Source organism: Pygocentrus nattereri, chromosome 29 (genome assembly GCF_015220715.1).
Source record: "Pygocentrus nattereri isolate fPygNat1 chromosome 29, fPygNat1.pri, whole genome shotgun sequence".
Lineage (NCBI taxonomy): Eukaryota > Metazoa > Chordata > Actinopteri > Characiformes > Serrasalmidae > Pygocentrus > Pygocentrus nattereri.
Window position 1 is genome coordinate 12,307,712 of NC_051239.1, and position 22,408 is coordinate 12,330,119.

The 22,408-nt window shown below is 41.7% G+C and overlaps 2 protein-coding genes across 3 annotated transcripts in view; both read right to left on the bottom strand.

Annotated features, from left to right (window-relative positions):
* ntrk2a (neurotrophic tyrosine kinase, receptor, type 2a) overlaps positions 1-15,438 on the bottom strand; it is a 71,995-nt gene extending 56,557 nt beyond the window's left edge. Inside the window, exons 1-8 of one of the 2 annotated variants that reach the window (XM_017696439.2) lie at positions 14,899-15,438; positions 9,528-9,602; positions 9,364-9,435; positions 6,860-6,928; positions 5,165-5,310; positions 3,696-3,832; positions 2,386-2,518; positions 1,941-2,240 (exon numbers count right to left, since the gene is read on the bottom strand). In XM_017696439.2, coding sequence (XP_017551928.1) covers positions 1,941-2,240; positions 2,386-2,518; positions 3,696-3,832; positions 5,165-5,310; positions 6,860-6,928; positions 9,364-9,435; positions 9,528-9,602; positions 14,899-15,110 — 1,144 coding nt within the window. In that variant the 5' untranslated portion in view covers positions 15,111-15,438. The remainder of the gene's footprint in view (positions 1-1,940; positions 2,241-2,385; positions 2,519-3,695; positions 3,833-5,164; positions 5,311-6,859; positions 6,929-9,363; positions 9,436-9,527; positions 9,603-14,898) is intronic. The other variant, XM_017696438.2, reaches the window with a different exon arrangement.
* Positions 15,439-16,597: 1,159 nt separating this feature from the next.
* Positions 16,598-22,291, bottom strand: rmi1 (RMI1, RecQ mediated genome instability 1, homolog (S. cerevisiae)). The gene is made up of 2 exons (XM_017696440.2): positions 22,059-22,291; positions 16,598-20,351 (listed from the first exon to the last, which is right to left on the bottom strand). Exon 2 carries the CDS (start codon positions 20,320-20,322, stop codon positions 18,490-18,492), a length of 1,833 nt encoding a protein of 610 aa, XP_017551929.1. The 5' UTR covers positions 20,323-20,351; positions 22,059-22,291; the 3' UTR covers positions 16,598-18,489.
* Positions 22,292-22,408: the final 117 nt, after the last annotated feature.

A 22,408-nucleotide genomic window follows, 5' to 3' on the forward strand; every position in this document is an offset into this window, starting at 1 on the left:
TATCGCCCAAACAGCATAATTAGACCTGATTTTGTGCAGTGCAGTATATAAACAGTGAAAAAAATAACTCCATTCATAATTATTGATAGTATGTTTAAAACTGGCACTACTGGATCTTTTTTCTGTTTCATCAAATCAGAAAAAATCTAAATATAATACATATTGTGTGTTTAGAAAAGTATTTTATTTTTGTAATGTTTTGCACATGAACACATAACGATTCATTAAACACATTCATTAATGAGTAATTGATTTGATTAAAGAATTGAAAATGTACTCAGTAACATTTAGTGTATATTTCATGATATTTTCATGAGTAAATTAAAATCTTTTCAAGTAACCAACAAGCTGCATTACCTAACACACTACAAGCCCACTCCAGATATATCCACATTACATTATTGTTTAAAGTGTTTATGGTTACACAATATTTATTTATTGATTTATGCAACACGTATGCAAATTATAATACGTACACATACATGGCTTTCTTGTGTTCATGAATCGCACAGTAACATTACAGTAAAATGACATTAGTGCACTGGTTCCATGATGAAGCTCTTGTTTATCCTTGTTCTGAAGTAACATTGCATGGAGCTAACAGTGTTTTAGTGAAGTCATAGTGAAGGTAGGAGGCTAATGGATCCAGCTGGAAATTACATTTTGAGCTCAAGAATAAACTGCAAGCCAGTGAGCTTCAAAGGTTTTGTGTAATGTATAAGAACGTCGATCACTGTATTAATAATGAATGCAATATGGACATCTTTTGAACATAATGTGTTTAGAATTGGACTTATTCCCTGAAAATAAGGAATGTGTATTTTAATGTATTCATGATCATATCATGAAGAATACAATAATTCCCCTCCGATACTGAGTAGCAATACCAATAATAACTCTGTCTAACCAAACTAGCTTATAAGTCCTGATATTTATACATAATTCTGCTTAAATATTCCACTTTAATTTACACACACACACACACACACACACACACACACACACACACACACACACACACACATTTTCTAAGCTGCTTCTCCCTCAGGGGAGAAGGCTCTCCCTCAGAGCCTATCCCAGCAGTCTTCGGGCGGAAGGCAGGATACACCCTGGACAGGTTGCCAGTCCATCGCAGGGCTAATTTATACATTTATGTTTAATTTATATCAAGTTTAATTTACATTTCATTTTAATTCCTCTTTTTTATTTTCGTAAAACCTAAAATTAAACACACTAAGAAGTTTGCCAAATTCATATATTCCGATCCTTCAATCTTGCTATTCCTCTGAGCATCAGACTCTAGTGAAGTTCAGTAAACACTAAAGTCATTCATGCTGTTTGAAGGAGCAGTTTTCAGTAAATTTCTTGTTTTGATTAAAGCAACAGGCCATGACACCACACTATTGCGTGATACAGTGACGCAATGTTGACGGGGTTAGTGAATACACTAGGTTTGGTCAGATGGCAGCTATGCCAAAATCTAAACCAAGGATAAAGGCTACCATTACTCCAAGAGACAGATGGTTCCTTCCATGTGTGTTTCGAACGTTTGCTCCTTCAATAACAACCTACTGGTCAAAGGTATCAGTACAACGTTCATTACATTATGTGTTCCTTACTCAATAATGAATGTATTTAATCAACGTTTCAAAAAGGATTATGTAACTGTAACTGATTGCTGCTGCCGTTATTAATAATTGTCATAACTATTTCATGTACATGAAGTTCATGTTAATTGTTGCTTTATATTTTTATATTTCCACCATATTGTTGAGCAACAATATAAAAAAATGACAAAATAATGAAATCCCCAAAAATCTGTTACACTCTAGACATTTTACTATTATTTTGATGGCTGTACAGTAAAACCTTTAGAAAATGGGGTCAGATCATTCAGGCTAGACTTGCTATCAAAACACAAAATACAAATCATAACTCACCGTTCCAAGGGTCGTGCATGAAGTGGGCAAATATAGACTTTCTGTCCTCTCCGTAAACATTCCTGGCTAGCAGTGTGTACTCGCCGTTGTTGATGTGTGTAGGGCTGTCCAGCTGCAGGCAGCCATGGTACTCATGCTCGGAGTAGTCATGGATGCGGGTGGTGATAAAGGCCCCCTCCTTTATAGGCTCACCCCGAAACAGCCAGCGCAGTTCTGGCTGTGGGTTGCCAGATACACTGAATGGGATGCACCAGTGGTGGTCCGGAATGCCATCCATGAGCTTGCTGATAATCGGGGGGACTAGCGACCCGAGCACAAAGAGGAGGGGGAACAGAAGTAAAGAATGCTGCCTTTCATACTGACTTGCAGATTTTAATAGGCTACATATATACAATGCGTGAAATACTGTGTTTGCATACTGTGTGCTGAAGCGTTCTGAGCTTACAGAGAACATTGAGCTGAACAGAAGCTTCACTTCCTCCTGCTGTGTTGTCGGAGCTGCAGCTGATTTTACACTCGTTGTCCAGTGAGGAGAGATGGAAGAGTCTGAGCTCAGAGGATTGCCCTGAGGATACAATCTAGAGAGACAGAGAGAAAAATGTCTGGTGATTCAAGATCCATATACATATACAGTGCAAAATCCAGAGACCACCCCTTCTTTATGCAATTTTAGGTCAAATTTTATTTTAGACCACCAGCTAGACAGTACTCATCTTTCATCTTTGAAAGAGAGGAGAATATCAAGCTGCTTCAGATCTGAAAAATCCCCAGGTGTTTCTGTCCATCCTTCCACTATGAGAAGACTGACTGATTCTGAAAGGATGTGTAACTGTCAAGCTCTGACTGAGAAAAGAAAATAAACAAAAAAGAAAAAAAAAAACGCATAAATCAAGCTGCTGGTGTTCTCAGAATAATGGACTGAACACCCCAGAGTCCAGACCTCAACATCACTGAACGTGCTTGGGATTACTTGGACTGTAAGAAGCAGAAAAATCAACCTATTTCTAAGACCGAACTTTGGAGGTGTGGAAAAAATAAATGTAGATTTCTTTGAAAAACTGAAAGCAAGTTTCCTGAAAAGAATGGAAGCTATAATAGAGGCAAGTGGACATGTTAAATGTGCTATATGCTGTTGCTAGTTTGCTGTTTGTCAAGCCATCACACTGTTCGACATAGTTTTCCAAAGATACTGAAATGACAACTTACAGGAGAAGGAAAAAAACATACTTTACTTTTAATAATATAAGTCAATGGAACCAGATTATTCCAAGTAATTTTGGGCCATTTCTTTTGGTCCATTCATCAAGACCTTTTAACACAATAAAAAAGGCAATAGGCACTTTCAAATGTCAAAAACTACAAAAAAAAAAAAATGAAACAAAACACACACTTTCTAAGTCGCTTCTCCCTCAGGGTTGCAGGGAGATGCTGGAGCCTATCCCAGTGGTCATCGGGCAGAAGGCAGGATACACCCTGGACAGGTCACCAGTCCGTTGCAGGGCACACACACACACACCTAGGGGCAATGTAACATGTCCAATTGGCCTGACTGCATGTCTTTGGACTGTGAACCCGGAGAAAACCCACACAGACACAGGGAGAACATGCAAACTCCAACAGAGAGGACCCTGGTCACCCAGCAGGGGAATCGAACCCAGGCCCTCCTTGCTGTGAGGCGACAGCGCTACCCACCACGCCACCGTGCCACCCCTATAAATGTAAAACAACATATTGAAATTTACAATTGAAGGTTACCTCGTAGCTGGATGTCAGCTGGCAGGCGTTCCAAGTGAGGTTAGGTGTCGGTGTTCCTGAAGTATTACAGGTCAGTGTCACATTTGAGCCCTCAAGAACGGTCACTCTTTGAGGGTTTAGGGTGACCTTGGGAACAACTGCAGACAGAAGTGTGAATTAAGACCAATTCACCCAGGTTATGCCTAAGGATCTGTAGGTATCTTTGATATTCTAAAGAACTTGGACTACAGGACTGATCCTGGATCAGCAATATGACCCAATAACCGTAGATACACATGAGACCTAGTCCACTGAGTGACAATGGGTGTGATGGTAACAACACACAAGGTGATTCCAGATGCTGCTTTCAGGACTGTAGATGAGACTTTCCAGTCACACGTCCTTCAAGTAACTGTTTTCCCAACCCCTCAATGAAGACACATTTTCATTGTCTTTTCAGATACTGCATAGGAAAAACCATGCAAATCTGTCTTCTGAGAATGTGAACTGTGTTAAATGGTATCACATACATTAGAATAATATTTGCAGACACCAGCTCATCTGGTGTTTCTTCTGAAATCAAAGGCATTAATAGGGAGTTTCTCATCTGTTCGCAACATTAACAGCCTCTACTCTTTTGGGAAGGCTTTACATTCAACATACAACATTTTATTGATAGTTCCTTTTTTGCTGTCATAATTTACAAAGAATTTGCAAAGAAGATTTTAAATGAAAAACAAACAAACAAGCAAACAAACAAACAAACAAATAAATAAGTTTAAGGACTGAAGTTTAAATAGCAATTTGAATGTATGAATTTTCATGCAGAGTTAAGTGTTTGTGTTCTTTCAGCTTTAACAAAAAGGTCAGGGACCCCTGATGCAAGGAAGCAATGCTAAAAAAAATCAGCTTTGATTTTTTGAAATATTTTTCTATGAAGGTATAGTGAATTATACTATGTTGTTTCATTACAAAAATCTATTTATATCAATTTATATATATATATATATATATATATATATATATATATATATAAATATATATAAAAAATAATATAAAATATAATATATAATATAATAATATAATTATATAATATATATATATAAAATGTATATTTCTATATTTCAATGTGGAAATGTGCCACAAAAAGCAGCTTGATGACACATTGTTCCAAAAAACAACCCCACCCTCCTCTAAGATTCCCCCACAAAAACCCTGGCTGCTTTGGCATTTCCACCCCTAAATACAGCAATTCTAATGGACTTGTAGAAGCTATAACACATAGCAACTGCAAAAAAAATAATAAAATCCAGAGACAGAAGGACACAAACTGTGATGAGGCTCTACAGCCACAGGCCTGTTTCAGAATAGAAACAAGTACAAAAACTGGTTAGACTCCCTGTCTATGTCCACTGGGACTCTGACGTCCCTCTGTAACTCTGCACCTCAAGTAAACCCTGGAAAGTCCCTTTAACTAAGCAGAGTCATACCACAGTGGGGCAGCTTAAGGTTGGACAGAGGCCTCCTCTTCCCTCCTTCCTCCACACATAACAGCTCAGCCTCTGCCTCCTCCCCTCTCCACTGCTTCATCCACATGTTCTCACAGGAGCACTGCAGTGGGTTCCCCGACAGCATCCTGAAACATGCACAAGCACATTAGCACAGCACACATGATCACATTTCAAAGGATCCAGATACCTGCTCATCAAGTATTTCTTATGAAATTAATGGTATTAATTAATTAATGAGAGTTGATAAACACCACTCCAGTTCATGCCAAAGATATTGGATGGAACTCTTAATCTTCTTAATCTCCATCCATCCATCCATCCATCCATCCATCCATCCATCCATCCATCCATTATCTTCCGCTTCTCCGGGGTTCGGGTCGCGGGGGCAGCATCCTAAGCAATGAGGCCCAGACCTCCCTTTCCCCAGCCACTTCCACACTTCCCCCTCTCCAAGGGGGATTCCGAGGCGCTCCCAAGCCAGCTGGGCGATATAGTCATGCCAGCGTGTCCTGGGTCTTCCCCGGGGTCTCCTACCAGGTGGACTTGCCTGTGACATCTCCCGAGGGAGGCGTCCAGGAGGCATCCTAACCAGATGCCCAAAGCAGCTTTGCATCGTTCAGTTAGCCACTAATGCTAATTTTTGCTAGCATCCCTATAGGAATTTGTAGTGTTGTTAGTGCCAAGCTAGCGCCGTCGTATATTCACGCTTGATGCCAACTCTAGCTTAAACATGAGCATGGGAAGCTTGCAACAGGCATGCAAGTAACATTCTTTATCGTATATGTAGTTTTATTGTGACTTCATTTGGAAAGGTTTGTATCTGAAGCCTGTTTCTCAACATTACTGAACCAACCTGTTAGCCTCTTAGCAAACTACTGACCTCATCTAGTGAAAGTTCAGCTGTAGAGAATACAAAGCATAAAAGCATGATGACCAGCACTCAAAGACACTCACTTTATTATTTTTATTATCAGCTATAGGAGTAGTATGACTATTATCATTACTATTACGTCCAAATTCCTACATTTTTCATAAGCGTTTATGCACTGGCATTTGCAGATAGGTACATGGAAATTACTGGATATTGGCATTGTCCAACAGTTCCCATATCTCTACATCCCTAATCAATTGCAATATCAGCAGCATTAGCAGTAGAGGGCACCTTCAGCAGATCACGCTCACAAAAGAACTGTAGATAAATTTCCCTGTAGTAAAAGTTCCCCTCAAAACTGGATGTGATGAAGCTGTATGAGAGCAAGAGGGCTACAACCACTGTTGTTCCCACTGTATAATGCTGATGACAATAAGGCGAAGGCAGATTTCAGTTTACATGTTCAGGTTGTAATAAAAACATTCTGATGAAGCTTATTTTGTCTACTACCACAGCTGGAACAACATTAACTGCTTTTTAAATACGAATAAAAGTAAATATCTTTTTTAGGCTAAAATTAGTGCAAATAGCCACGATTAACTACACAAACAAAAGCAAATAACCGCGATGAATTGCCCTGATAATGATGTTTCATTTTTTTTATCTGAAACACAAAGTCCTTTCACAACAAAAACGCTCCAAAGCACATTGCTAATGTTGCGAATGTGTGACCAGCATCAGCAAATTTAAGCAATGGCACCTTAACTTAACTTGAAACCTTTAAAATGAGAGGTGGTACTTACAGGTAGGAAATGTTCAGATGGCGAAACGTCTTCCAGGACAGAGAGGACAGATTGTTGTCTTTCAGATTCCTGCACATAACAGTTAGTCATCATTACTTACACAGTTCTGCAAAGTCCAAACCTTTAACACCTCTTATTCTGCAACAAATGGCCAGGCTTGGCACTGTACATGGTTTAAAGACAAGCTACTGTATGAAATCCAATGATAAGCATATTAGACATTTGATTAATTCCAATAACAGCGTATGATTGCTGTCTTTTTTTTAAATTGTCATGGTGACAGTTAATACTGTCTACATACTTTAAACAATATTTATTAGCTTTTTGTATTCATTTTGTAGTCGTTTTGCTGGTGTTACATAGAAAAATATATACCAGTGGTATAACACCAGTGGTAAAGCCATGTCAGTGTCTGTTGGTACAGTATAAGTATGATTATGAAATTTTCAAACCATCTCACTACATTTAAAAAAACATTTCTATGTGCTTCAATGGTTCTTTAGTAAAGAAAATGGTTCTATACAGAACCATGAGCGCTTAAAGAACCCTCTGCATCATGAAAGGGTTCTTCAGATTGATGTAAAATGCGCTGTAGATGGTTCTTTGTAGAACCTTTTTGAAAACGGTTCTATATAGCACCAAAAAGGGCATTTCTCTTGTTATAATGTCGACCTCATAACAACAGAAGAACCCTTTTAGCACATTCATGCAATGTTTTCATCAATCTGAAGAACCCTTTCATGATGCAAAGAACCCTTCAAGCAAATGGGTCTTTGAGTATGTATGGTTCTATACAGAACCACAAAACCACAGAAGGACCATCTTTTTTAGAAGTGCATGGCTACATTCACATTACCAGGCTGAAGTGGCACAAATCTGATGTTTTGCCCTAATGCAGTTGTGGGCTAGCGGTTAGGGAACCAGCCTCGTGACTGCAAGGTTGCTGGTTTGATCCCCAGAGCCGACAGCACATGACTGAGGTGTCCTTGAGCAAGACACCTAACCCCCAACTGCTCCCCGGGCGCTGTGGATTGGGCTGCCCACCGCTCTGGGCAAGTGTGCTCACTGCCCCCTAGTGTGTTTCACTTCACGGATGGGTTAAATGTGGAGGTGAAATTTCCCCGTTGCGGGACTAATAAGGGTCACTTTCATATGTGGTCTTAGATCACATATGTATCCGATTTGTGGCCATGTGACTTTATTGTAAACGTTCAGATCGGAATTCATGTGCATTTTTCCACGGTGTGTGTGCCATCATTCAGCGTTACCATGGCAGCAGCACTGAAGAGATGTTAAAGCCTGTAAATGGTAATCACAGTGAAGGCTCATTCTGCTCGTTCATCTGTTTGCTGTTCATGACACATGAATGTGCGCACATGGGTCATTTTAGGACACTGGTTCGTTCACATTAATGGCAGATTTGAGTCTCATATCTAAACAAGTGTGAACCATCATGTTAGAGAAATCAGATCTAAGCAAAAAATCTGATTTAAGCTATGAAGCTTGGAATGTGAACGCAGCCTAAGAGACTGTTTTAAGACTACAACATGGCAAAAAATTTACTTTACATGCCTTTCTGTTTACCCCGAATGCAGTTGAACAGCCGAGACATGTTTGTTTTCCGAGTTTTGCTTCTTTAGTTTAGATCTAAAGCTGCTGGCTACCTGTGCTAACAAAAACTGGAAGTCAATAGTCACCTAAACTTTTTTCACAAATACATACCATAATCTTTGTATATTTGCTTCAAATTATGGTGATAAGCTACACAAGGAATGTATAGACCACATTTACACATTTAAGCTAAAACTACATAATCATCTGCATAATATCCTGTTTTCCGTTACTATTCCACCTTCATACTCTGAGGGGCTACATTGTGCTAGCAATGTAAGGGTTGCTTACTGCATGAGAAATAGATGCTGCATACTGATTAACGAAAAAACTACAGAAATAAGAATAAGAGATACTCTACCTCGGTCTGCATCATCTGGCACCTGCCACAAGTACATCAAGTTCTTGTCATATTAGGATCATTTTTCATGTATATATTCAGGTTCAAACAAATATGGTTGAGGGTTTTTCCATTTTTTTGGTTTCATTGACTCATAATTTGTTCTAAACCATATTGACTTGTCTGTGTGATCTGATTTAAGACCTGGACGCAGTTCCAGCAGGTAGAGATGTTTTGGCCATGCATTTATGGGTCACTATTGATTTTTTTCCAGCGTTTGTTAGCATTGTTAGCCTAGCAGCTCCAGTTCAAAGCTAAAGAAGCTTTACTTGGACACAACCTTGTCTTGGCTGATCGAGTGCATTCGAGATAAGCTGAAAATTGTCTAAACGTATTATTTTTTCCACCAAACTATTCCTTTGAATGATCTGATTGTTCAAGAATATGTTTTGCAGTAATTGCATTGGTCACAGTGCCTGGCGAGTAGTTTACACATCATAACAATGAAAAGTAGAAGACTAAAATATTGACAAAGTCATAACGAAGCACTCACAGATATTGCAACTTGAGATTGTTTTGAAAGGCCTGTCGCGACACATACGTAAGCCTTGTGTTGGTCACTGTCCTGTTGGAGGAAAACAATACAAACATCAACTCCCATCTCATTTTGTAAATAGACGTAGAGTTACAACCGTAGGTCTGTTTGGAAGCACTCACAGATTTCTGAGGTTGCGGTACAGGGTCAGATCTTTTTCGTTGATAGATGAGAAAGTGCTCTGATTAGCAATATATCTGTCAACAAGAAGAAAAAAAGGTCAACAAAAAAAACAAAAGCCAACATTCCTTTGCTATGACTTTCTGTGTGCTGTACCCTTTGCACAGGCCACATTTTATATATTAAATTCTGCAAATAAACTGTAAAGAAGCACGGAAACACGCAGATCAAGAATTATAAGATCACTTATTTTTACTTAGAAAATCAACAAAATATTAAACTACAAGGGGTGCTCAAACTTTTGCATGCAACTACACACAAGCCTTGAGCAAACTGTACATTTAATGAAAATATTATGCTATTACAGCTGTAATTTATGGCAGAAACTACATGTTCCACAAAGGAGCATGATTTTCACAACATTCCTAAACAAAGAGAGAAGAGCTCCTATGATGGATCTATGAACTAAACTGAAATTCCATAGAGGCCTTGAAGTTCGCTTTAATCACTCTGTCCCTTGCCTTTGTAAAACCTCACTCCTCTTCTCTTTGTGTTGTTTGTACAAGTGAGGTGAACCAGACCTTCGTAAACACTCATGAAGCAGGATAAACACTCCCCAATGCTTTATTCAACAAAAATATTTGCTGACCTATCTCAGGTCATTAAGTTCCTTCAGAACAATTCCGAGGCCAATTAATCTTCATTTTTAACGTAATGAAAGAAGCTTATTAGTTAAACTCATTTAAAAATCATTAGAAATGCCCTGGCAGGTAAAAAAAAAACCCCAAAAGACGACACATCTGGAGAACAATGTTAACGGCTAATTCTGTTATTTCAGCTAAAAGATGCCCACACTGGCTAGCATCATGCTAACAGAGTTGAATTCATCTTGATGCACCAGATACAGTTACCACCAGTTTGGTGTTTGGCAATAAAAGAATCAATCAATCAATCAATCAGTCAACACATAGGAAGGAGAACGTTAATGGCTAATTCAGCTTGTTGTGAGTCAATAAAAGGATCAATAAATCAACATATTTGGAGAACAATGCTAACTGCTAATTCTGTTATTTCAGCTAAAAGACGCCCACACTGGCTAGCATCATGCTAACATAGTTGAATTACATCTTGATGCACCAGATACAGTTACCACCAGTTTGGTGTTTGGCAATAAAAGAATCAATCAATCAATCAATCAGTCAACACATAGGAAGGAGAACGTTAATGGCTAATTCAGCTTGTTGTGAGTCAATAAAAGGATCAATAAATCAACATATTTGGAGAACAATGCTAACTGCTAATTCTGTTATTTCAGCTAAAAGACGCCCACACTGGCTAGCATCATGCTAACAGAGTTGAATTACATCTTGATGCACCAGATACAGTTACCACCAGTTTGGTGTTTGGCAATAAAAGAATCAATCAATCAATCAATTGACATCTCGAGCACGAAGGAGAATTTCGAGGAGAACGCTAACTGCCAATTCTGTTATTTCAGCTAACAGATGTCTGCATAGGCTAGCATCATGCTAAGGAATGGCTCTTTTGGATTTCCAGTGTAATGAAAACAGCTGACAGAATGATAAATGTTAAAAGTTGTGGCTGAAAAATACAAACCATGACACAAAAGTGTGGCGCGCATTGCTATAGTTACATCTCTGTGTTTAGCCTAAAAACCTACTTGAAAGATCAATTAAAGATTAGCAAGTGTACCATAAAATGGCCAGTGAGTTTAGGTTCAAGGTAAGCATCTGTAATAAGCAGCTCAGCACTAGTTTAGTGTCTTATTCCATGTAGTGTCTCACTGTTGTATATTATTTGATTTTGCTAATGTTGCTACATTAACATGCCACAGATGTACCTGAGAAGTACTGTGGCTAGGCTAACCAGGACAGCTGAAGTTAGACGAATATTTCAAATGTTAGCTCAAGAAGCCAACAAGCCCTCTGTAGAAGACAACGACCATCCCTTACCTAACATCACACTGTTAGCTCTAGCACGAGCTTATTTACTGATTTAACCTACAGTCGCTAAAAGCTGTAAAGCACTGTATTATGAAAGATATGTCGGATTAAAAGATGTCTAATGATTGATGAACATTAGGAATTGTAACAAGGGTACAAAGAATAATTTTACTAGCCTATTTAAGGGTGCAGTGTGGAAGATTTAGTGGCAACTAGAAGTTAAGCTGCAGATTGCAACCAACTATCCCTCACTCCTCCCTCTCCAAGCATGTAGTAGAACCTACAGTGGCTGTAATGTTTTCTGCCATTGCATAACCCAATTTTTGCATCTTTGACAACAAGGATTCACCCGGCTTTGCATTTTCTTGTGCTAAATAATAAGTATGAAATTTGGGTTCTCAAACTTCTCACAACACAAAATAGCCACCATCGGCAGCAACCACTGATTCTTCTTCTTTCTACGTCTTCCAGCCAGTGATACAGTGCCACCAAATTCAAGCTGGCACTTAAACACAAAAACGTGACAAGCACTCTCTAGAGCCGATGTTCGGTCTTTTGATTCTGGGCTACTGTAGAAACATCGCTGCGCAACATTGCGGCCTCTGCTGGAAGAGGACCTGCTCCAGATGTAGATATAACGGGCTCATTCTAAGATATTGAAAACACAGTGATTCATAGTTACAGGTGATTATACAGTAATGAAAACATTTCTGTTAATAGATCCCCTAAATCTTACACACCGCACCTTTAATAGTGAGCTAGGAAGTTACATTGGAGGCCTTAAGCCTCTGCAGCTAGCCTCAGCAGAATTATGAGTGGGCCATTCATTTTCTTTGAAACTTACATGAATAATAAGGGTAAAGTAACAAATGACACACAGCTAAAGAGGTGAACGTTCACATTTAGGGTCACAGTGATGAATGTGCTCTAATAAAGCTTGATTATACTTAACAAGACAGACTGAAATAGTTTTAGTAGTCAGCGTAAAAAATCGAAAATCCTTGGGGGGCACTGGGCCTTGTAGAGGGGGCCCCCTTCCTTTAAATACTCATGTGACATGACAGAATGACCAAACACAGGTACAGTTTTCTCTCACAAAGTGCTGGTCTATAAGAAAATGGACACACAGCCTGTTAAAAATCTTTTTAGTAGAAAACCGATTTGTCTCGGGGGCGTTTTGCCTCATAGAGTGCACCCAAATTATTTCAAATATTTTTTTAACAAAGCTAAGTAGTATAAACATTTTTCTCCTCAGTATTTGCTGGCGTAAGGGCAACTTTGTTTCCACTCCATGTACAATACAAGTGACAGTACAACAGTCCATGTGGAAGCCTTATTCTTTCGAATTCCAGCAGTGATTCAGTCAGCAGATACTTCAACTGAATTAAATGAAGCTCATGTGGCAAATGCAGTTAATGGCAGTGAAGTCTATAGTGACCAGGTGCGCAGGCCTCAGGCAGCACGTGCAAGATCTCTGTGGTGTTTACACATGTGCTCCATGCACAACATCCTTAACAGCGTCTCCTAAAGGGCTTCCAAGCACATCACCTTCAGTATCTGCACCTGCATCTCAGAGACTAAACCAAGCCACATTATTTTCAAAACTATGACCATTTTACATTTGCAGCACGAGGAAAAAGTGCAAACATACACGCAAGAGATTTTTCATCTGTGTTATTACACAGACGTCAGCGTAAAGGTGTGTACATATTCATGTCTGCTGCACCAAGCCAGCCATAATGGGGACAATCTGAGTGTTTGTGAAGCAGTTTGATACGATAGAGGCTCACTGTGAAAGTTCGTTTCTGCAACGTACAGCAGAAGAAAGTTTGTTTCTGGAAGTTTTGTTTCTGCTTGTGTCAACTAATTCAGACTTTTTCTGTAGAACGTTTCACTTTGTATTTCAAAATAATGACTTCTTTCTCAAAAAAGACTTAGTATGCAAAGAATAATGACTTATTTACCAAAATCTTGACTTAGTATGTCAGAAAATAATTACTTCTTTGGCAATATCTTGACTTTTTATGTCCAAAATAAAACTTATTTACCAAAACCTTGAATTATTATGTTGAATTAATTACTTATTTACCAAAATCTTGATTTAGCATGGCAATAAATAATTATTTACCAAAATCTTGATTTAGTATATCAAAAAAAATTACTTATTTTTTCCATCTTCACAATTTCAACATAATAAGGTTTCTTTTCAAAACCTTGTCTTTGTGTGATGAAAGAACCTATTCTAGTAAAATATTTGACACAAAAAATAGAATTTTTCTTAAAATCTTCATTTATTACCTCAAAGTCTTTTTTTTCTACAAATAATATTCCAAAATTATTTCTTATTCTCCAAAATTTAAGAATTCAATTTTTTGATTCTTAGTCAGTGCACAGTCAATCCACTAAGCCATCACTTCCACGTAATAAACCAACAATCACTGTTCTGAAATAAAAAGTCAAACTTAAGTAAAAATGTTGACATGCTGCCACAAACAGAGGAGAAAGATACAGACGGACTGCTTCTAACAACTGGAGAAAACAGTGGAAGATTTAAGGTTCAGTTCCTTGTCCAGGCAGAAATGCCGATGATATCAATAGTTACTGTGGAGCACCGTTAACCATGAGAATGGCTATATAAACACATTTATGGACTGAGACAGAGAGAGAGAGAGAGAGAGAGAGAGAGAGAGAGAGAGAGAGAGAGAGAGAGAGAGAGAGAGAGAGAGAGAGAGAGACAGAGAGACAGAGAGAGAGAGACAGAGAGAGAGAGAGAGAGACAGAGAGACAGAGAGAGAGAGAGACAGAGACAGAGAGACAGAGAGAGAGAGAGAGAGAGACAGAGAGAGAGACAGAGAGACAGAGAGAGAGACAGAGACAGAGAGACAGAGAGAGAGAGAGAGAGAGAGAGAGAGAGAGAGAGAGAGAGTGAGACAGAGAGAGAGAGTGAGAGAGAGAGAGACAGAGACAGAGAGACAGAGAGAGAGAGACAGAGAGAGAGAGAGAGAGACAGAGAGACAGAGAGAGAGAGAGACAGAGACAGAGAGACAGAGAGAGAGAGAGAGAGAGACAGAGAGAGAGACAGAGAGACAGAGAGAGAGACAGAGACAGAGAGACAGAGAGAGAGAGAGAGAGAGAGAGAGAGAGTGAGACAGAGAGAGAGACACAGAGAGAGAGAGACAGAGAGAGAGAGAGAGACAGAGAGAAAGAGAGAGAGAGAAAGAGAGAGAGAGAAAAAGAGAGAGAGACAGACAGAGAGACAGAGAGAGAGACACAGAGACAGAGAGAGAGAGACAGAGAGAGAAAGAGAGAGAGACAGACAGAGAGAGACAGAGAGAGAGAGAGACAGAGAGAGAGAGAGACGGAGAGAGGGAGAGACGGAGAGAGGGAGAGAAAGCCCGCGCGCACTTACATGTCTGTGATGTTCTCCATCTCGGGCTCGCTGAGCGCGGGGAACGCGACGAGGCTGCGCTCCGGGTCGGCGCACGATAGCCTGAAGCCCGCGCACGTGCACGCCGCCGGGCACGCTGCACCCGGCCTCCAGAGCGCGGCGAGCGCGGCGAGCACGCAGCAGAGCCCGCGGGCCGCCCAGCGCGAGCTCTGCCGCCGTGTCGCGTGCTGCATGTCCGCGCGCGCGCCTCCGGGGAAAATAAGGCAAACGGTCGGTCGCAGCTGTCCTTTCGCGCGAGGAAAAAAACGGAGTCAAAACAAAATTAGATCCCGTCTCGCTCTTTTGCTCTTCCTCCCTCTTTTCTCCTCTTCTTCTCTTTAAAGCTCGCGGCCTGCTTTAACAGACGCTGGGGAAGCGGCAGGCTTAGTCCGCGCGGGGAGACGACCGTGCGTGCGTGTGTGAGTGAGTGAGTGACAGAGAGCGACGAGTGAGCGTGCGTGTGTTTGGAAAGGAGCGCGAGCGCAGCGGAGGGGAGGAGTGCGCGCGTTATCGATCGTGGACGGCGCGCGCGTGACGCCACACGCTGCAGCGCTCCGGCTGAAGGCGTTGAAACCGCGAGAGCGAGAGTGATCAACCAGACAAGAGCAATTAAACGAGCACCGGCCGCGCGCTCGAGGACTGGAGCTGATAACGCGAGGCTGAAGTCAGTTTCTTATTCACCGGCTCCTTTCCGTTCCACCTTAAATGGTGCAGCAGTTACGTTCAGGCCCCTCAGACTTATTTTACCCATTCCACCTTAAATGGTGCAGCAGTTACGTTCAGGCCCCTCAGACTTATTTTACCCATTCCACCTTAAATGGTGCAGCAGTTACGTTCAGGCCCCTCAGACTTATTTTACCCATTTCACCTTAAATGGTGCAGCAGTTACGTTCAGGCCCCTCAGACTTATTTTACCCATTCCACCTTAAATGGTGCAGCAGTTACGTTCAGGCCCCTCAGACTTATTTTACCCATTCCACTTTAAATGGTGCAGCAGTTACACTGTGGCCCCTCAAGCTTCTTATTTTCGTTCCACCTTAAATTGTGCAGCAGGTACATTTTGCGCCACAATGTGACTGCTGCACCATTTAAGGTGGAACGGGAATGTTTGAACAAGAGGCAGCAGAATAAGCGGATTTAAACTTACTGCTGAAAAGGTTCATAGTGGGACATCACGAGGCGCGCTCATATGGGGCACGCGCACGGACGCTTATGAGACATATGCGGGGAAGAGCGCGCCGTTACTGAACGCGCGAGCACGAGCGCGCAGACGCACCGGTCCGCCACCGCAACCTCCATTCCCGGCGTGACGTGGGGTTGACGCACGAAGCGAGAGTAGCAGTATAGGGGTGGGGGGGTGAATATTACGAAAGCAGGTGTTTTGTAACGGGCGGTAAACACACAGTCCTCCCATTTATGACCATTCATACAAGCGCTTCCAGTCTGTATGGACGTAATCTAATGATAAAGCCCGGAGGCATTAAGGCTATTAGGCCGTGTAAACTGCACAGAAACTGACACCAGGCTGACGGGACTGAGTGCAGTGGCCGGGAATTGGCCGTTTCACCGAGCCGGTCAGACGTGCCCCGAGTCCAGCGAAAAGCCATTAACGAGCGGCGGCGGGAGCCACGAGCCTCTGCTGCCGCCTACTGGTGACACATAAAACACACAGGCAAAAATGGACATTTGCTCCTAAATCAGCTTCACCACTTTATTCAAGTAACATTCCCATCGGTGAACGGCTACACGTAAATAACCGACACGTAGGAGCCCCACAGCTCCACTCCTGCTTCTAATCTGAAAATCACCCACAGCTGTTTCTATCCTTTCACTGTGAGAAGACTCTTCAACACAGTATCAGAGGACGTCTGTCGAGAAGCCCTTAGAAGTGGAAACAGACAAAAAAAGGAGGAAATTGCAAATCTAACAAAGAAGCTGCTGGTGCTCTCAACACAATGCAATGACCACCCCAGTGTCCAGACCTCAACACCACTGAATGTGTTATTGGCTCATGAGGCTTCCAAGACTGAAAATTGGAGGTGTGGAAAAACGTCCCTGCAGATGTCTTTGAATAAAATGAAAGCAAGTCGCCCGAAAAAGAATGAAAGGTGAAATAAAGACAAAGTGAGGCACTAAATACTGAACATTTTCATAGATTCAGTCGTGGAGGCTTCTGTTTAATTTTCACTGAAATGTTTTCAGATGGCGAAAATGAATAACTTGCAAATCAAGGACTGTAAATAAAAAGAACGGTGGTCTCTGCTTTTTGCACAGTGAGGCTGAACCTTATTCATTCCCTACTGCCTGGTCGGAACGCTTACATGACTGTTAATATAGTTAAACACGTTTGGATCGTTTTTGCTGGCCTAGTTCAGAGGTGGAGGTTGGGAGATGTGAGTAACCATCTGAAACTGATTTTGGAGACACAGGTAACAACTTCACGCTGATTTAAAGATGTGGGTAACCATGTCACAGCGATTTGAGAAATGGAAGGTAACCCATTTAAACCGATTGTGGACACATAGATATCCATTTCAAACTGATTGCAGAGACGTGGGTAAACAGTTCAAACTCATTTTAATAATGCAGTAAACTAAAACGTAAAACTAAGAACCTGACAATCCACAGGGGTGTCACATTTAACCACATTTATCAATCTGTAATTACAGCTGAATTCAATTTAGTCATATCTGGTTTCAGATCAATCAATAATCAATATCAAATATGATTGATCGAATCACACACTTCTGGTTTCACTGTCCCATGTGGAGCATTTAAGGTATCCGAGTCACAGCCGTTCATACACCCTGTCGAATCACGGTCCTTGAGGGCGAGCCGTTTCTAAATACATTCAGACCACTTTTATTTGCAGTTGCATATTTGAATAAAATTAGAAACTACATTGTTTCTCGAACATGGCTCCAAGTTCAAGCTGGTTGGGAAGCCGTTAGTATCATTCAAAGAGAAATTCCAACGTTTTTTTTTTTTTTATTTCTGCACAATTCAGTCGTTGAGATCTAAACAAAGACATTAAGAGAGTTTTGCTGTGAAACGGCACATTATAGAGTAATTTACTGACTAATTTCTTTACAGAAGAGGTGATAGGAATGAGCTGTTGTGACAGTGATGAAGCAAATATAGCTATTTAAATATCCACAACCAGTGATCCTACATGTGTCTTCTGAGTTTTTAATATGCAAGGTTGAAAATGGCAAAGCAGCAGTAAATCTGGGGAAAAAAAACGTTTTCTTTGGGGTATTATTTTGCCTGATAGTGCCAGGTATGTACCTCTCCACTATGAATGGACATTTTAGATCATAACCTTATAACAAAGCTTTCGTTAAACGATGTTTCGTAATGTAATAACTCCCGAAGGCATTGAATACTTCAGACATCTGGTTCCTATCGTCACCTCTTAATGACTGTTTACAAGTCAATGAATGAATTATACAGAAGTGGGGAACTCCTCTTTAGCTTATATAATGGTCACTGTCCCCTACAAGCATCCATTCATCAATAACAAAGACGGTATTTTTAGGCACAGAATTCCATTAAAGTAGCAAATTTTCCGTATTAACTCCTCCTCTCCGTAACCCTCCTCTGCAGTTCACGGCCCTCTCTGTCTGTTAAAGGATCAGTCCTCAGTAGCACGCTTTTCCCCGATGGCTCCAACCGTACATTCATCACACAGCACATATCCACCAGCTCCCTCTGACAGCTCTGTATTCCAGCGTTCACCACTCCATGCATTGCTGGGTCTTTCCTTAATGTCCTGGATTCTGCTGCTGAAAAACCAATCAGGTTAGTCAGCAAAGTGTCACACAGATCCACATCCAGGTATGCAGTGCCGTCTGATATGGTGGCTCCAAGTTTCCATTCCCCGCCACTGACGCGCAGGTTTCCAAGCAAGGTGACTATAAAGGCCTGCAGTCGCACAACTTGAACAGTAGAGGGCGGCCAAACGCCAGCCTGCAAAATGCAAAGGTAGTTGAGGACAGACATGTCAGCATTCGCTTTATCGCTATGTTTATGTGCAGAATCCTGTGCTTTCATTTGAGTGCTACTGTAAAGAGGATCATATCTGGCCATCTTTGCTTCTGGGGAGGAGAAGGAGTCTTCTAAATCACCAATAATAGCCATCTGATCTGTGTATCCTCCATGGTGACTGTTGCGCTCATTGACAGAAGTTTCAGAGACAAAACTAAGGTGGCTTCGTCCTCCAGTTGTGGGCTGGTTGATGTGGCTGGCTAGCCTTCCTGAGTCTGAGCCTGGAATGGCCTGTTGTTCTATTCCACCAAATTCCATAGCTCCATTCCTGGGAAAGACCTCTGTCTCTGTAGGCGTCATTATGCTGTCCAGTTCTTCCATCGGAATTTCATCAAAGTCTTCTGGAGCCCGGTCAGAGTTTTCTGGGGCATTGCCAAAGTTTTCCGGAACATCGTCAAAGTTTTCCGGAACATCGTCAAAGTTCTCTGGAATGTCATCAAAGTCCTCAGGTACATAGTCAAAGTTATCTGGAATGTCATCAGCTGGAGGATTATTCAAATTGTGGCTGTTAGAAGGAATGGTCACCTGAAGGGAAGGATCTACCTGATGGCTATAAGACTGCTGACTTCCCACAGAAGCTTGTAAGATTAAGCTGCCACCATTGCTGTCATAACCACTGTCCAAGGAGGCCCCCCCTATATGAGGCTCCCCCACAGCCTCCACACTAGCAAGGAGCTCCTGATCATTTGGTTCTGCTCCTTGCATTTGGTCTTCCTCAAGCAACCCTAGGGTCCTGCAGAGTACTCTGGCCTGAGAATGCCTCTCCACCAGCTGCTCTACTTCCCCACCGAGAACCTTCACATTATATGATTTCAGCAGCAGTACACCCAAACGCACCACCACCTTGCCCACCACCTGGAGCTTGGTGCCTGGAGGCAGATTGGGGTTAAGGGCTGGGATGGGCTGGTACTCCATTGCCTCCAAGCTCTGCACCCCATCAGTGAGTTGCAGCATCAGCATGCGCGTGGGCTTAGCTTCCCATGGCTTCTGGGTGGCCTGTGTCACGGCAGTGACCTGTTCGTTGGTACAGTCGGCACCACGAACATGCTGCAGCTGAGAGTAGGCCGGCTGACTGACGTCCAGCAGGGAGTCCATCTGGAGGCAGTAGCAGCCATTCAGTTCCATCTTCTCGGCTTCGGAAACACCAGCAGGCAGGATGGGATGGGCGAGGTCACGGAGGTCAGTGAGTAGCCATTGTTCCAAGACTTGCTGGTTGAGTCTGGCTTGAGGCACGGCTGCTCCTACCGCCTCCTCCAGGACCCATTCCACACAAGCGTCCAGCCAAGTTTGAGGTACCTGGACCTGCCATGTGGAGCGCAGCCATGCCTGGGTAACCTGGGCATCACCTGCTGTTGGCATCTTCTTACTGCCCACAGGAACAGATTTGTCTATACAAACAGTGAATAAAAAAGTTAAAAATCTCATAGTCCAATCATAAAAATCTTAATTTGATAGATTATATATGACAATAGGCACAGTCCACCTACTTATTGGACATCAGATGCCCTGTGTTTGGAAGTACAACGTCGCAATCTTTTTTTTTAAATTGTAAAAGTGGACAGTGAACGTATATGTAGTCAAAGAATTTAACCAAATTTTCTAGTTTTTTTCCCCCAAATTTTCTGCCAAGACAAAACAAACTCAGTATTTTGATGTGAAATGGTGCATCGTAGATTAACTTACTGACTCAACATTTACATTTACTCAACATTACAGTGGTGGCGGTAGGAACCAGGGGTCATGATGTCTAGAACGTAGACGTGACATTTTTTTTCTGTGAAATGTTGGTAATGGTAAAATAGTAGTAGGTCTGAAAAAAAAATGATATTTTTGAGCACTATTTTTCCTTAGAATGGCCTGAATGTACCCCTCCACAACTTTGTCTTCATTTTAAAAGACATTTTAAACTTCATTACAAAACTATTCTTAAACAATATCTACTAACATAGTCAAAATTGTTCACAGTGGTGGTGATATGAAGCAGGCGTCGAAACAGTTGACTGCCTCTAAAAGCTTTCCCAATGCTAGTACACAAAATAGTTGTGAATATACTGCCTGACAACATACACTATATTGCCAAAAGCATTCACTCGTCTGCCTTCACACAAACATGACCTTGAGTGACATCCCGTTCTTAATCCACAGGGTTTACTATGATGTTGGCCCACCCTTTGCAGCTATAACAGCTTCAACTCTTCTGGGGAGGCTTTCCACAAGGGTTAGGAGTGTGTTTAAGATAAGATAAGATAAGATAAGATAAGATAATCCTTTTTTAGTCCCACAGCGGGGAAATTCACAATGGGAATTTTTGACCAATCTTCCAGAAGCACATTTGCGAGGTCAGACACTGATGTTAGACGAGAAGGCCTGGCTCACAGTCTCGGCTCTAATTCATCCCAAAGGTGTTTGGGATTCTGTGCAGGCCAGTCAAGTTCTTCCACACATCCATGTCTTTATGGACCTGCTTTGTGCACTGGTGCGCAGTCATGTTGGAACAGGAAGGGGCCGTCCCCAAACTGTTCCCACAAAGTTGGGAGCATGAAATTGTCCAAAAATACTGGACAATTTTTGGAGGAAAAATAGAGCTCAAAATTATATATATATTTTCAGATCTACTACAATTTTACCATTACCAACATCTCGTAGAAATAGCAAAAAATCATGTCTACGTTTTTGACATCAGGACCCCTGGTTCCTATCACCACCACTGTGAACAATTTTGACCATGCTAGTTTCTCTAGAGCTGAGCATTTCACATTACATCCCTCTGAATGAATGTCATTACGTCTTAACCGTTTAATTATGCTGAAATGTAGAAATGTCGGTAGAACTACCCTTTAAAACATGTGGGACGCTCTCAGATTAACTGCCTCTTTGCGTTATGCCCAACGAACAGACCCCACCCTACAACAAGTCCTGAAATATGTTCTTCCATCTCTCTTTCTGTACTGAAAGCGTGATTAATCTTTCCAAAAATATACCATCGTTGCTGCAGAAACAGCCTGGTTCATCGTCCGAGCTGGACGTTCAGCGTTAACGCGACATGAACAGAAGCGGACAGACTTCGCTCACAACAGCGAACACAACACACTCACCGGGCAGTCGGCTCGATTTTAGCAAAGACGCCGCAGGGTCGACTTAAGTTTCGCAACGACTCACAAGCAGCTACAGCACTTAAGCTGAGTTTAGCGCTAGTGCTGATCTCCTCTATTATCACTCTAATGGTCTCTGAAATGAAGCCTTTGAGTAAAAGTACAGCAACACTCCCAACGCGCCTTCACGGCTAGCCAGTTACCAAGCAGCATCAGTACAGCCGAGCAACCCTGCGAAGGACGCGGCGGGTGGGGAAATGAAGATTGACAGCTCATTTGTCCAATCATTATCTCTTTTCCCGCCCTTGGCTCAAGATAGACCAATCAAAGTGCTTCTCAGTTTGGCGGCACGA

Excerpts from the sequence above, each read along its gene's own strand:
- rmi1 (XM_017696440.2), bottom strand. The coding sequence starts at position 20,322 with ATGCCAACAGCAGGTGATGCCCAGGTTACCCAGGCATGGCTGCGCTCC.